This window comes from Bombus fervidus, chromosome 1, assembly GCF_041682495.2.
Source record: "Bombus fervidus isolate BK054 chromosome 1, iyBomFerv1, whole genome shotgun sequence".
NCBI lineage: Eukaryota > Metazoa > Arthropoda > Insecta > Hymenoptera > Apidae > Bombus > Bombus fervidus.
This window is the reverse complement of record NC_091517.1, coordinates 6,537,124-6,551,648: the sequence shown is the minus strand read 5'-3', so window position 1 is coordinate 6,551,648 and position 14,525 is coordinate 6,537,124. Positions and strand designations below refer to the sequence as shown.

Sequence of the window (14,525 nt, the reverse complement as noted above, 5' to 3'; positions counted from 1 at the left end):
AATGTGCGCTAATGTACGAAAATGTCCCCTTTTGAAATTATAACACTAGCCACGGTTCGATTGCTTATGGCATGATTTTTGTACAGTAGTAATTCTACTTTCGATAAATCATGAAATGTAGCTGTGCATATACTACATACTGTAAAGATATAAGAGGGATTCGGAAATACAAATAATTCACTTTATTGAGCACACAACAGTTATACATATATCTTATTCACTGAAGACCTCGCAAAGCTACTCGCACGCACGCTTGTTGTCAACCGACTCTTCCAGATACTTCTAGACGACTGTCAATCGTCTTTTGTCCCAACTAAGGCCTGGACGCCCTCTGACGCTTACACACACATTCACATGTACAGCGTAAATGTATCATCTTCCTAACACATACATGTACCAGAGCAAATGAAATTTATAAAACAAAAGCTGTGTATTTTCAAGAAAGGTAAATAAATGTAAGAATAAGTACCTAATCACGAACCGAAAACTAACGACACAACGATAGCAACTATGGTCGTCGACCTGACGATAGGTAACGAGATAAGATGAATAATCAGTTACATTCGAAAAGCCTCGCACTACACGGGTCCAGCTGAAAGAATCGTCAATTATCAGATAGAATAGGGCTTATTCGATTGATAGTCGTAACGCTCAACACCGGACATTCATCTCCGGTCTGGTATTATTCCACGGTTAATACGAGCAGCCTAGACGACGGGTTAACGAATCTTTCCGAAAAATCCGAGTGGAAATTGTTCTTGCCCAGCTGCATCTTGGATAAAAGACTGATCGCAGTGTGATAGAAGGCATTTCGCTCGAACATGTCTCGAACACGCTCGCGTTTACAAGCATCTTCACTTTGCGGAATCCTCCAGAGGATTTTCCCTCTGACAGCGTTCGGCTTCTTCGGTCAATCCTCATTTTTTTACGTACGGACCTGAGGATCTTCGGGGCATTTCGGTTCAAGGATCTCGCACGGCTGTGTCCTTCATAAGTCGTCGTGAGAGCCTCTCACGTTTTAGAAATCAATGTTGTTCCGTAATACAGGGATTTACCTATTACTTTTCGTAGCACACAGCATACTGCAGCAGGTAGGTTTTCCTTTCTCATGAGAACATCGCCGACGACTCACTGCCACCATTCTCAATGCATAAACGTGTTATTCGATATGAGTAGAGTAATTTTAATTCGAGTAAAGAATTTTTAATTAGTCTAAGTTTCTTTAAGAATTTCACTTAGCTAGAACTAAGGCATTTTCTTCTTGCCAGCTCTATATAAAATTTCGGTTCTCTCTGTAATTAATCAACTACAAAATTATTCTATTTATCCACGGTTAAACTTTATATCGGTCTTGTTTCTAATTTTCTCATGAAAATTACTGATTTCTTGTTGTAGTTGTTTTCGCCGATGAAACGAATATCTTTAAATAACAACAAATCGGTGAACTTTTATTATTGTGTACAGAATATTTGACTGAAATATTACAAATAAATTCAATATCTAATTACTTCAGTTATCGGTCACGTTAAAGTAAAAGAAATTTTCTTCACACTACTTACGTGCATCGAATATTAGAATGATAATAAATCTATCAAAACCTCGTTATTAACTAGTATTAGCTGGAAACATAAATTTATCATTCGAGGAAAGATAAACTTTATTCCATCTATACTATTTATTCTATCTAGTCAAACTTTCCGCTGCCTAAATTATCTGAAAAAAAATATACCAGAACTGTCCATTCTAAAAATTTTAGGTTCTTACGCTTGATAGAATTCGGAAGAAGGTAACACTCAACATTATTTTATAAAAAGTAGTAAATGTGGAATGACCTTTCTCTCATTTATTACAGAAATTTCAGGACCTACGAAAGCTCAAACAGCCGCTCGGCCATCTGTTTACGACGAAGAGGATGAAACAGTCTATGGTTCGGCAGAAATTGAGAAAATCGAAAACAAGCTTCTATCTGTGGATAACACGATCAATGGACACGTAGAGTATCCATCGGTTGCAACTTCAATGCCGACTGTAAGAATCGGTAAGAAGAGACAAACGATTGGCGCTAATTCCAACGCGCATCATCGTCGACGAGCCTCTGATCTCCTTATCATCCTGATGCTCATCATCGGTCATCAGAACATCATCGGTCAGTGAATAAACGGTCTGATAAAGGTTTGGAAAATCTGCTGTTATTATACATACATCCAAATCGTAACAATTCCTAAGAAAGGATTGATGTACGGCGTGTTTTATTTATCGGTTAATTCTGTACAGATCAAACCTGTATTCACATTGTTCGGAGACTTATTCATTTGGATCAAAAGGTTTAGATCAAAAGGAAAGTATACATGCTGTAACGAATAGGAACCAGATTTCGAAACTATGAAATTGTCAACGAAAAAAAATTTTGGGGGGGGGGGGGAAATGAGACGAATTTATATTAAAATTGTTCCTCAAAAGGAATCTCCTATAAAGGAAAGGAGATATTAGTACTAATAGCGTAAGCTTTATTTATCGAATGATTAATCGTTTTGAAGTTATGACTCAAGTTATAATAAAAAATACATATTTTTTAATTAAAAAATACATTGTACGTATACCGTATGTCGCTTGAAATTTGCATCACGAGGTTTATATAATATCTGCTTCTGAAGTAAAAATGTTTGATAGGAAATGGTAGACAATTTAGTAACCAACTAAATAGTAAACAAATGTTTGCAAACATCTTTTATAATTATTTTTAAGAGCAGGATAATAGTTTTATTGTGGCGTTATAAAATCCTGAAGAATATATCAACAAAAACTGTGTAACTGATTAAGGTTGTAACTGATGCTTGACAAATTATTTCTGAAATATGCTCATAATTGAACTATATTTTCATATTTTTTTAATCAATAGTCCATATATACTTTTACATAAGTAAACTTTAGTATAAAAGGATACGTTCCGTATTCTAAAATTGAAAGGGTGACATTCTTTTTTTTCGTTTCTTTTCTTTGAAGTTAAATATTCTTTCATACTCATTCAATGTTCACACTAATTCGTTCAACTCAAACAAGCAAGTGTAATTATCCTAAAGTATTGCGCAATGGACCATTGTTCTAAGACCCAATTAATATTCGCGGATCTTCGAAATCTGTTAAAATTTACATTTTAGGTAAAAATTTGAAAAATTTTTAATTTCTAAACATACATCTCCTACAAAAAAAGATTCGTGAAGCCAAGAAAAGATATTTTCTGTTATAAAATGATATGTATATCGTTTTACTTATACGTGACTAGTAATGGATGAAAGGTTTACAGAACTTGTATTTTGACGTGACTGGCATAATGTGTTTTATCCTATAAATATGATCTTGCCTTTTATTCTGTAAGATTGTTATCACTCCAACATTCCTTAACACGAAGAGAGAATCAAATTGAACTAACTACCCGCCGCCCTTTTTATTGTAGCTACTCCAGGATAAATGCAAAGGTGGACAATCTAACTTGAGCATATATACATATAAATATAATTCATATATGTATGTATGTATGTATTACATAGGTACGTAATAGAGAAAACGAGAAATGTGATTTGCAAGCATATAGCGAAATGAGATATTTAAGCTTCACTTCGAATTAAAAATAAATGGATAAAATATTTATATTATCAAAATTATTCCTGTTGTATGTGAATATATTGTTTGTATCGATCTAACATGCTTGATTATTCGTATCAATATGTATTCTGTTTCGTTTACTCGCTGAGAGAAAAAATGTGACACTTTTAGCCCTCTACTACAGGGAGTACTATACATAAATACACGATACGATTGCAGCGCGAATGTTTAATAAAACTATTGGATGTATGTAAGTTGCAAACTCGTTTCCTACCTAGACACACAATTTCACAAAAGAATATCTAGAACATTTTTATAGACTTCGATACGATTTAATAGACGAAAATTTCTTTCCTAGAAAACCCTATTCTTTTGACAAATTAACACAAGTCGTAAAGACAAGTCGTAAAAGACTTTCCAAAGTTGTTGAAATTGATCCGACTTAAATTCGATACATCTAATGAAAATCTTGCACTTTTAACAAATTTAGTTATAACTAATTGAAAGATTCATTTTGATCGCCTTTAACGTTCTCCATTATCAATCCTTGTTATTCTATGCTTTGATTAAAGTCAATATCAAATATAAATGGTTAATGGGAAAATTTGGAGTAATCCGATCCTATACATTAACTTTGGAAGCTGATCGAAAAAATATGGAACGACGATGTGAGAATAAGAAACTCAAGGAGGAACAATACAAAGAAGAGCAGAAGAAGGTAAAAAATACAATCCTGGCAACATATAAACATGGGCATTCGCATATGAGACATATACGTTATATTCGCGAATCAAACATCCAAGTGTGTATTCACTTTTCAGTTTTAACGACAATAAATTTGCGTGACGTATATGTACATATTTTTGTACACGTATCTATGTATCATATACACATATGGTATGCTTACATATGCAGATGCGTGTGTATACTAACACATCAGGGTAACTGAGATATCTCCATACAGTTATCCATTACTATTAGAATACCTTTCGAAACAGAATAACTTTTTTAAAAATAGACCAAACGGCGTGATATTTGTTGAGAAGTTGAGAAAAGGATTAATTTACTAGATTACATGTAAATAAAATTTTGAAAAAATTACAATTGGTCGAAAGGGCCAAGTAGAAAGTAAAGGTCATCCTTTACACCTTTCTTATCTAGACATCTAATGAAAATTTGAACAACACACTTTGAAGATTTATGACAGTTAAATACTAGATGCTGAAAATTTTATCGAAATTTATTGACGTTGAAACCAGTGACAGGCACCGGAAGATGTAAAAACCTTTACATTTATTAGTTATAACAGGAAAGTCATGAAAAATTGCAGTTCTCACAATTTTTAACCATTTGTAACTCATAGCAATGTTAAAACGTTTATTAATTCTGACGAAATTTTCAACATGTATATAGCTGGCATAAATCTTCAAAACGTGTTCTATAAATTTTCATTTCAGGTCCAGATGAAAAACATTGGAGAAGGTGACTTTTACTCGGTTTTCTCGATTTTGACCATCTGCTATTTTTTCAAAAATTTTTTTACATTGCATCTAAGAAATTACTCCTAACTTCTAAAAAAGCTGCAATAGACCTTGCAAGCATTAAGTGTTGGCAAAGTGTAATTAAGTGTATCACGTTTTTATTCGCTGTCGACGGCAGCTTTTTAAGCTTTGTGTCGAGCAACAATTTTGGCCAAGTCGAGTGTTTTATCTTTAACAAACGGATTCCTTCGATCGGCCCAAGATTTTAAGCAGCGCATATACGCTCTAAACACACTCGCTTTCAGACAATCAGATCGAACCTTGATTAGATACGTGTGATCTTTTGGTTTACCTACGTTAATTTAAAGTTGTTATATCTTTGCTTCGAAATATATACATATATTTCTTTAGAATATGCACATTCGATAATGATATTAATTGATTAGCATTGATTGATTGATTGATTAGCATAGCATTTAATGGTTTCGTGTAGGTAAATGTTATACTGGGTAGGGCAGAATAAAGAGCGATTTTGAAAAGCGCGGGAATCGTGCTGTTCAGATGGGAGGGAGTGGGAATGCTATCGGCGATGTTCCATGTACATTAGCATTAATAGTAATGGCGCGGTGGACTCTTCAGTACCGCGTACGCTATAAAAGTGTTTTATCTAAACAGTAGGTCTTACTAGCAGACGTACCGTGCTTTCCGAACTTGTTTCAACATTAATTGGAATTGACCGCTGCTGTCTGCCTGCGCGATTAAGAAGTGGATTGAGAACTTTGAAGAGACATCGTCCACGACAAGAAGTGGTTCAAATCCTACAATGCTGCGGAATGTAATGAGTAATTTTATAGGCTCGGCTGGAAGGAGTATGTACTCCTAAAAGAACGTTAGCTTACTGCAGTCATTTTTAAAAATTAGTTTCTTTCCATTCTCATACTTATTTTTCTTTAAAGCTTTTTTATGTAGTTTAAGGTGGTGAAAATAAAATTTGGAAAAATTGATTTTTGGAGACTTTTTTGCCCCATCTTGTACATTTGTCCTCGCCTCTGATAAAACTTTTGCGTAACTAATTCATTTTTCCATCAATTCCTACAGCAATCTCTTTGTTTTTCTTCTCTTAATTTTTCGAATTAAAGTCGAGCTCTTTTTTCGGCCGCAAAGTCTTTATTTAAACATATATTTATACATACTTATTAACTGTGAATCAATAGAACCGTTTCACTGTTCAATTTTTCTGCAAACTTTCATATCGGAAAGATGAATGAAAAGGTATGCATGTACAGGTTAAAATGAAAATTTTCATTTGCGCCGCCGCGATTCGTTTGGAAACAAAAAGTTTTTCTAATTTTTTTACATAAATATTGTAGAAACTCACTCTGGTTAGTGATCTCTACAATGTTATTTATTATAATTTAAACAGGAAACAATGGATATTTAACGTGAACTTAATTCAGTAATGTGATATAACTAAGACAACTTAAATTGACGATTCACAACTCAACTCGCAACTTATAGTTAACAACTCATAACAACTCGGCAACTTTCAACTTATGACTTATAAGTCATATCATATAAGTCAAGTCGTTATAACTTATAACGACTTGACAACTCACAAGTAACGATTTACACACAACTACTCGAAGCTTCCTTGCTACTGACTTGCAATTCCCCCGCTACTACAATTCTCAATTCTACCTCTCAACTTCAACTCTTTATTTTCTTGTGTGGAGGAAACCTTCATAGGCACCCCGCGTCCTCCTGGGAGAGGGCGAGGATTCATACCTCCACGATGACCTTCTGAAGTGTATCAGGAGGGGCCCTGGAATCGCGAAAGCATACTCACGAGCTCCTTCCTGGTAATAATCCTTTCTTTCCAATGGCGCGATGTGTGGTCATGACACATCAGGCCCCAACCTCGATGTCGCCGTGCAAAACTGCCTGACTCCCCAAGCAGACAGTTTAGTAACACCGCGGGCCAGCACCTAATGTTTTTACCTGCCGGAGGACGAACCAAACTCGCTTTGCCAAGGTGCGTCCATGGCCTCTGCCCCGTTTTCGCCTACGGAACTTCTCTGATCACCTAGTTACAAAAAGGGGCGACCATCTTTTTATCACTCTCGCTCGTCAGCAGTGCTCTAAGCACTGCTATTTCCGCCAAAAAAAAAAAAAAGGTCTCTACAACTCTCACAACTAACTCTCTCTCACAACTCTGACTAACGGCTGCCTTTTACACCATGGTTTTGGTATTCCTAGACCGCATATGTGTTTCACAGATGTGACTCATGACTCATGGTCAAGTACAGCTTTTTTTAATTACCCAATATCGTAAAGGGCCACGGGTATATAGTCCATCGGGATTTTTCATCCGTCAGCACTTTTATTGTTTTTCATCTATAGTTCATAGGGATTTTTTCCAATATTACAATATAATATAACCTAGAACCACCTACAAAATAATATTTTTGAACAATAATTGCTCTCCTTATAACCGATTTTATGCATATTTAATCAAAAAGTCTGCAAATGACAACTTTGCGTTCAGTTTTTCCGATATTCACATGAATCGCACGATCCGTTATCAAGGAACCAGTTGATTAGTTGTTCAATCGTTCGTTTATTCGTCCTCTAGACTCTAAATGAGGAGATATCGCTAGCGCGTTCTGCTTTTTTGTAAATCAGAGTCCTGTTTTTTCTAGGGTATTTTAGTTGCATAGAAATAGGCAGCGACGGAAGACGAGCATGAAAGAGAAAGTATACTCGTGATATTTTTGTATTTTTGACTGTTGGTAGCGTTCTCTCTTGTGTTCCCTTCTCTTAATCGTTTATTTATTGACTCGAGAAATTCAGTTCTATCTCCTCGTGTTAGCAAGAAGAGAAGGAAGGGCGAGAGAAAGAGGATGAGAATTTGTACAGTTAGTTGAGAATTATGCAATTGGGGATAAAGGCATGACAAGTTTAACGTTCGATTACGTCGTCGTTATCATGTCAGAGACACAATAAATCACGAAACCGATAGATCGCCGGTGTTCTTCTCGCGTCGCAGTTCGAACGTTTCACGAATAAGGTAAAGAAATTGAACTTTGTATATGAAAATAGAATTTATTATGCAAATCCAACCGAGTGACGGTTCAAAGTGCTACAGAATGATTCAAAGTATTACAAGAGACTGAGTCAAAATGTTTTAATAGATTGATCCGAGCGCTTATTTTGGAGGGTTTTTATACTGTGGTTTTTGTCCCTCTGGAGGAGTTGTCGTCTGGTGTATCTCAGAGGCGCCTATTTCATTACTATTGGGTTACTATTTCGATGACTGTGGTATGCAGGATGTCTAGCCTATCCTATTACTGTTTCTGAACGGGTGGTCTTCTTGAGTGTGTGACATCATTGAATGCTTCTGGCGTAAGGCAACACAGCGCGATCCAACGTCTACACACCTCTGTGCATGTACTTAGTGCTAAATAAATGAGTGTCCTTAGGTTTCTTGGCTCATGAACTTCGAGAACTAAATTACCAACTGATGCTATTAATGGTATTCCTTTTTCGTCGAGAGCTTGCATAGATATTTTTCAACTGTACTATTTCTACTGCTAAAACTATTTATTTTTTTTTAGTGTTTTGGGCAGTGTTCCCGTTAGAAGTATTATTGCTAACGTATTGAGGAAGTACCAAAAGTCCTCGACTCAAGTCCGGCGTAGCTAACATGTCATTTCTAATAAGAATGTTATATTAGACTATAATAATTTTACTCTTAAACTATTACTTCTTAAAGTTAAAGGTCGATAACATAAATTGTTGTGTGAAGGTACTGATAATGATACAAAGAGGATTTTAGTATGATAATATTATTAGAGGCGGTTTCCAACTTATTAACAATAACTTATTAAAGAAAACCAGAAATTTCAATGATAATTGTTCTTGATTCTTTAAGTGCTGTTCTTCCATAATTTACTTATTATTTTGGGTGAATTCGTCCTCCGATTTTGATGATTTTACAATATGTTACTGAAATCAACATTTTGAACAACCTTTTCCTATATACATTTCGGGTTCACATTACGATTAGAGTTAGGGGCGTGTAATGAATATTCTCTGGACTTAGTCATCGTTGTTAAGCAATCGAGGTAATGGTGATTAGCTCAAGTGCGAGTATTACAGAATCGACAAGTAACTGTGGTGATTAGACACTAATGACAATGGTCTTAGGTCCGATGACGAATTCGCGGTCAACGGGATAGCAAATATATTCTCTTCCAACGTCTAAGTCGGAGTTAAAAACGTGAAGAATCCACTGATCGTAAAGACGTTGTTTTACTCGCTGACGAGATCGCACGAGAATGTTCCTGTCCGTCACGATGATGCTACAGAGGAAAACTATGATGGGGTCTGTCTAAGGACACGAGATCACAGGATTGATCGAGGAAAACGGACAGTGAGAGAAATGGTCGTTGCTGTTAATTAGTTAATTTCTATGTTGGTGGTTGGAGAAGGATGCTAGTTTTACTCGCCCTTGAGAAAAAGTTGCTAGCGGAAAGCGCCGTTCGTGAGAAAAGCAGATTTCCCGTATCTTCCCGTAGTAGGTGATAGATTTACGGACTGTTAGGATAAAGATTGTTTGTCCGTTTGAGGGAACTTAGTTAACTAAATCCTCATTCAGCCGTCGACTGCGGAAGCGTGAACATGTGTGTACCTAGTGCCTAGTGCAGTTTACAATACAAGAGACGACCCTCCGTCGAAAGTAAAGTGAAATCAAAATAAAACAAGTGCTTCTAAACTTAATAGTGAACAATCAGACTCTTCTAATCTCCAATCCGAATCATAGCCTCTCGATTAGTTATTTCAATTTGAATTAACTAGCTCGAAGATGGCCCAAACATCTTGAACTAGCCCACTCGAACAAAACTATAACGGCTTTATTCTCCTTTCTCCGTGACAAAAGGACAAATTGTCCCACGTTCCAAACTATACAAACGACAACAAAAAATGTAAGCTAGACTCACCCAACAACAATATAAATATCTCCACTTACAACAGATTCGAACTACTAGAATCCACACACGACACTATGGACGAAATAGAAACACCACCAAGCCAATAAAAGCAAAAGACCCCTCCTCCCCCACCAATCTTCATCGATGACATCATCAATATTCAAACAATGATCAAGTCCATCGAGAAAGACATCAACACAGAAGATTACCAACTACAAATCAAAAACAATCAGGTTAAAATTCTGCAGATTAATCCAAACTCCTGTACAAAACTAACAAAGCTGCTAAAAACCCTGAACGCTAAATTCTACACTTATAAACTAAAACAAGAAAGACCCTTTCAAGTGGTACTACGCAACATTCACCACTCTGATAACTTAGACGAACTGAAATACAAACTCCAAAATCTTGGCCCTGAAGTTACCAATATCAGCAATATAAGACACAAAATCACAAAAATCCCACTATCTTTATTCTGTGTTGATTTAAAGCAAAAACCAAACAACAAAGAAATATATAATATCTACCGGTTAATGAACTCAGTAATAAAATTCGAACCACCTTTTACAAAAAAAAAAGATAGTTCAGTGTAAAAGGTGCCAGAGATACGGCCGCACGCAAAAATATTGCAACAGTAATTACTGCTGCGTCAAATGTGCAGGTCCTCATTATACAGACCAATGCACTAAATCAGCAGAAACTCCTGCGAAATTTATCCACTGTCAAGTAGGCCACCCTGCTAACTACAAAGGCTGCTCAGCTTACAAGATCTTATATAACAACAAGTACCCCAAACTCAGAATTAAGGACCTCACGATTCCAACACCCAGCCCACAAAAATTATCTACTCCTTCAATCTCCTATGCACAGATAGTTCAAGAAGTACAAACTAGTCTGATAATCCATAATGAACATTCCCAAAATGTTCCAGTCCCAGTTCCCACTCCACAAAGGACGAATAACATCGATAGGCTCAAAAAAGCCCATGGCGGCACCGGAATTATCATCAAAACCAGCATAAAACATTATGAGCTTCCATCATTCCAGAAGGACTACCTCCAAGCCACAAACGTAGCAATAGAAGATTGGCATGGTCCAATCACCATGTCAGCAGTATACTACCCTCCTAGACATTCTATCTCTAAAGAAGACTTCGATAACTTCCTCGAAGACCTCGGCGATAGATTCATAACAGGAGGAGACTACAACGCTAAAAATACCCAATAGGGCAGCAGACTTATTACAGGAAGGGGTAAAAATCTACTGAACACTATAAACACCAACAGACTTAATTACCTCAGTACAAACAAACCCACTTACTGGCCGACTGACAATAACAAACTACCTGACATATTGGACTTCTTCATAACCAAAATTTGTTCACAATCAACTCACCAACTGGCCACTCTTTAGGGAAATCTTCATTCACACAACATCAGCCTCAATTAGCTTAAAAATCAACTAAGGTATAGAAGCAGCCGCCGAATACCTAAACACCAGCATAGTAAACGCTATCCGTTCTTCAATACCTATGAAGAGCTTCGACAATAAACACGAATATGCCCACCACATATTTAAAAAAATGAGAGAAAAACGCAGACTTAGAAGAATATGGCAGAGCCATAGAACACCCGACGACAAGCGTAAGCTAAATAATGCAACAAGACAACTCACAAAAAAACTTAGAAACTATAGAAACGACTGTTTTCAAAAATACCTTGCCAACCTATCTCCCACAGCTGACTCTAACTACTCACTATGGAAGGCATCCAGGAAACTCTCTCATCCTCTGCTAACAATCCCTCCAATTCGCTGTCCGCAATGTGGATGGGCGCGTAGCCCTACACGAAAAGCTAATTTGTTTGCCAGTCATCTAACTAACGTCTTCAAACCAAATGCCCCCACTACTCCAGACGAAATAACTGAATATCCGCACTCTCCCTTCCAGATGTCTCCTCCTATTGAGCATTTCTCATCACTAGAAGTCATAGAATTAATAACAACGCCTAAATCCCAAAAAAGCATCGGGGCGTGATCTGATAAGTAAGCCATGAAGATGCTTCTCATAAAAGGGATTGCAATCATCACTTCCATTTTTAATGCAATTCTCCGCCTTCAATACTATCCCAAGTCCTGGAAAATATCATTGATCACTCTCAGTCCCAAACCTGGAAAACCAATACATGAAACCGCCTCTTATCGCTCAATTAGTCTTCTGCCCACTTTGTCCAAACTATTCGAGAAGATGCTAATGATACGACTCCTTTCACTCTTAGAGGATCTAAAAACACTGCCAGATCACCAATTCGGTTTCCGGCATTCTACGATAGAGCAAATTCATTGTATAACTCACAAAACTACCCAAGAGTTAGAAGAGAAAAAATATTGCACTGCTGTATTTCTAGACGTACAACTGGCATTCGACAAAGTATGGCATTAAGGGCTTTTGTTCAAACTAAAGAAAATCCTACCACACACCTACTACTCCATCCGAAAATCCTACCTAACCAATAGAAAATTCATGGTAAAACACTTAGACGCTATAACCTCAACATTTCCAATAGAAGCTGGCATACCCCAAGGCAGTGTCCTCGGATCCTTGCTGTTCAACATTGACACTTCTTTTTTTTTTTATCGTGGGGAATTCCTCATGGACGCCTGACCGCCCTCTGGGGGCGGCGGGTAGTGTCGGACTCTTACCGACTAAAACCCCACGGTGGTCTTCATGACGCTTGTCAGGAGTGTCCCGGTTCCTTTCTTTAGATTTGCTACCGCAACACTCCTTCGTCGTCGTCTTCCTTTGTTGTTGTGGGAAGCATCCTGGTTTAGTTTGGCAGCTAGGGGTGGGTCACCCCTCCTAGTGCCGCATTCCCTGGGCCGTCGTGCGAGTCTGAAGGCAGGGGGGCAGACCCTCCCCAGTCTGACGGCTTCTTCGCCGCGCTTTGCTATGACGGCGGTAGTGATGTTGCCGCGGTCTCGCAGCGTCATATCGCTCCTCTTCGGCGAGCCACTCTGACGGGGTCACCTCTCTTCTCTCTGTTCTTCTCCGCCCGTTCCTTCGCTAGCATTACTTGCTCCCAGTAATTGCGGACGGCGGCTAACTCCTGTTGGCCCCTTGTCATGGCCTCTATGACCGCTTCAGGGGCTAGCATATCGCCAATGGTGAGGCGTAGTACGCGGCGCGGTTCTTCCCACGCTGGGCAGCGCTCCAGTGTGTGCTGTGCCGTGTCTTCCTCCTCTTGGCAGTGGTGACAGATAGACGTCACCTCCCTTTGAATTTTTAGCAGGTACTCCCCGAACACGCCGTGACCGGTGAGTACTTGCGTCATCCTGAATGTGAGTGGGTCTCCTCCGCGGTCCCTCCAGGCCTCCCAGTTGAGAAGGATGGCGCGAACGGCTCGGTGCGGCCGCGTGGTGTCTTCCTCCAGCAATTGGGAGCGCCACCTTTCCCATATCCTTCGCTTTGCCTCCCTCCGGACGTCATGGACCGGCCGGTCACAGTTGGTGGGCTGCGTTCCCCCGTCGCCCGAGCCCAGATCCCTCAGGTGGTCGTACACCTGTTGGAGTGCGAGGGCTTGCAGTTTGAAGGGAGGTGACGCAGCTAGCACGGATGCCGACGCATGGGATATCGTTCTATATCCCCTCGCTATGCGGATAGCGGTCGTCCTGTGTAGCCTCCACTGCAAGGTCAGGCTGCGGCGGTTGGCCATTAGATCTCCGGCACATATGGCAGCCCCGTAGAGGATCCGCGATCGAATCAATCCGTTCCTACCGGTGTACGCGATCCATCGATCGTTGAGGTACGACCAGATGAGGCGTACTAGGTACGGCGGTACCCTGAAGCGCCTCCATTATCCCGTCTCAGAGTATGGTATTGAAGGCGTTTGTGACGTCCAGGGGACCGCTAGCGCCACTCCTTTCCGGGAGACCATGTCTTCCGTCGTTGCTCTCACCCGCTTTACCGCGTCCACCGTCGATCGACCTCGCTGAAATCCAATTTGGCTGTCGTACCCCCCAGGTGCGCGTTCCGTCATGTGGGCCTCCAGACGGGCGGCGATTATTCTTTCGAATAGTTTGCCCACCTCGTCCAGAAGGCATATTGGCCTGTACGCGGACGGCGAGTCCAAAGGGCGTCCTTCCTTGTTCAGCAGGATCAACCTCGCCGTTCTCCATGCCCGGGGGTATACTCCTTCCCTCAGGCATCTGGTGAACAGGCTTTGCAGGCGGGCAGCCAGGGTCTTCATTGACTCCGCCCAGACTCGGCCTGTGATTCCGTCCGGTCCCTGTGTTACGTCGCTGCGGGATGCCATCCTTTTTGTTGCCGCGAAGAGCTCCTTTTGGGTGACTCGTAGCTCTTCGCTCTACTCCATGGTCTCGCTGAGGTGGGAGGATGTTGTCCGCCTCGTGTTGCCGTTGTCCTTGTTGTCCCGCCGCCGTGGGAACAAAGTTC

General features: G+C 39.5%; 2 protein-coding genes and 1 long non-coding RNA gene across 3 annotated transcripts in view; 1 reads left to right on the top strand and 2 right to left on the bottom strand.

The window, feature by feature from the left end:
* Positions 1–2,296, top strand: part of LOC139991119 (lachesin-like) — a 40,643-nt gene extending 38,347 nt beyond the window's left edge. Inside the window, exon 9 of the mRNA XM_072010934.1 lies at positions 1,853–2,296. Coding sequence (XP_071867035.1) covers positions 1,853–2,154 — 302 coding nt within the window. The 3' untranslated portion in view covers positions 2,155–2,296. The remainder of the gene's footprint in view (positions 1–1,852) is intronic.
* The window catches only part of LOC139985845 (uncharacterized), a 256,698-nt gene extending 244,316 nt beyond the window's left edge, over positions 1–12,382 (bottom strand). Inside the window, exon 1 of the long non-coding RNA XR_011799512.1 lies at positions 12,266–12,382. This is a non-coding gene — a long non-coding RNA (uncharacterized lncRNA). The remainder of the gene's footprint in view (positions 1–12,265) is intronic.
* Positions 12,383–13,059: 677 nt separating this feature from the next.
* LOC139985747 (uncharacterized) lies at positions 13,060–13,404 on the bottom strand. The gene has a single exon (XM_072000432.1). The coding sequence runs from the start codon at positions 13,402–13,404 to the stop codon at positions 13,060–13,062; it is 345 nt and encodes a 114-aa protein (XP_071856533.1).
* Between the last annotated feature and the right edge of the window lie 1,121 nt (positions 13,405–14,525).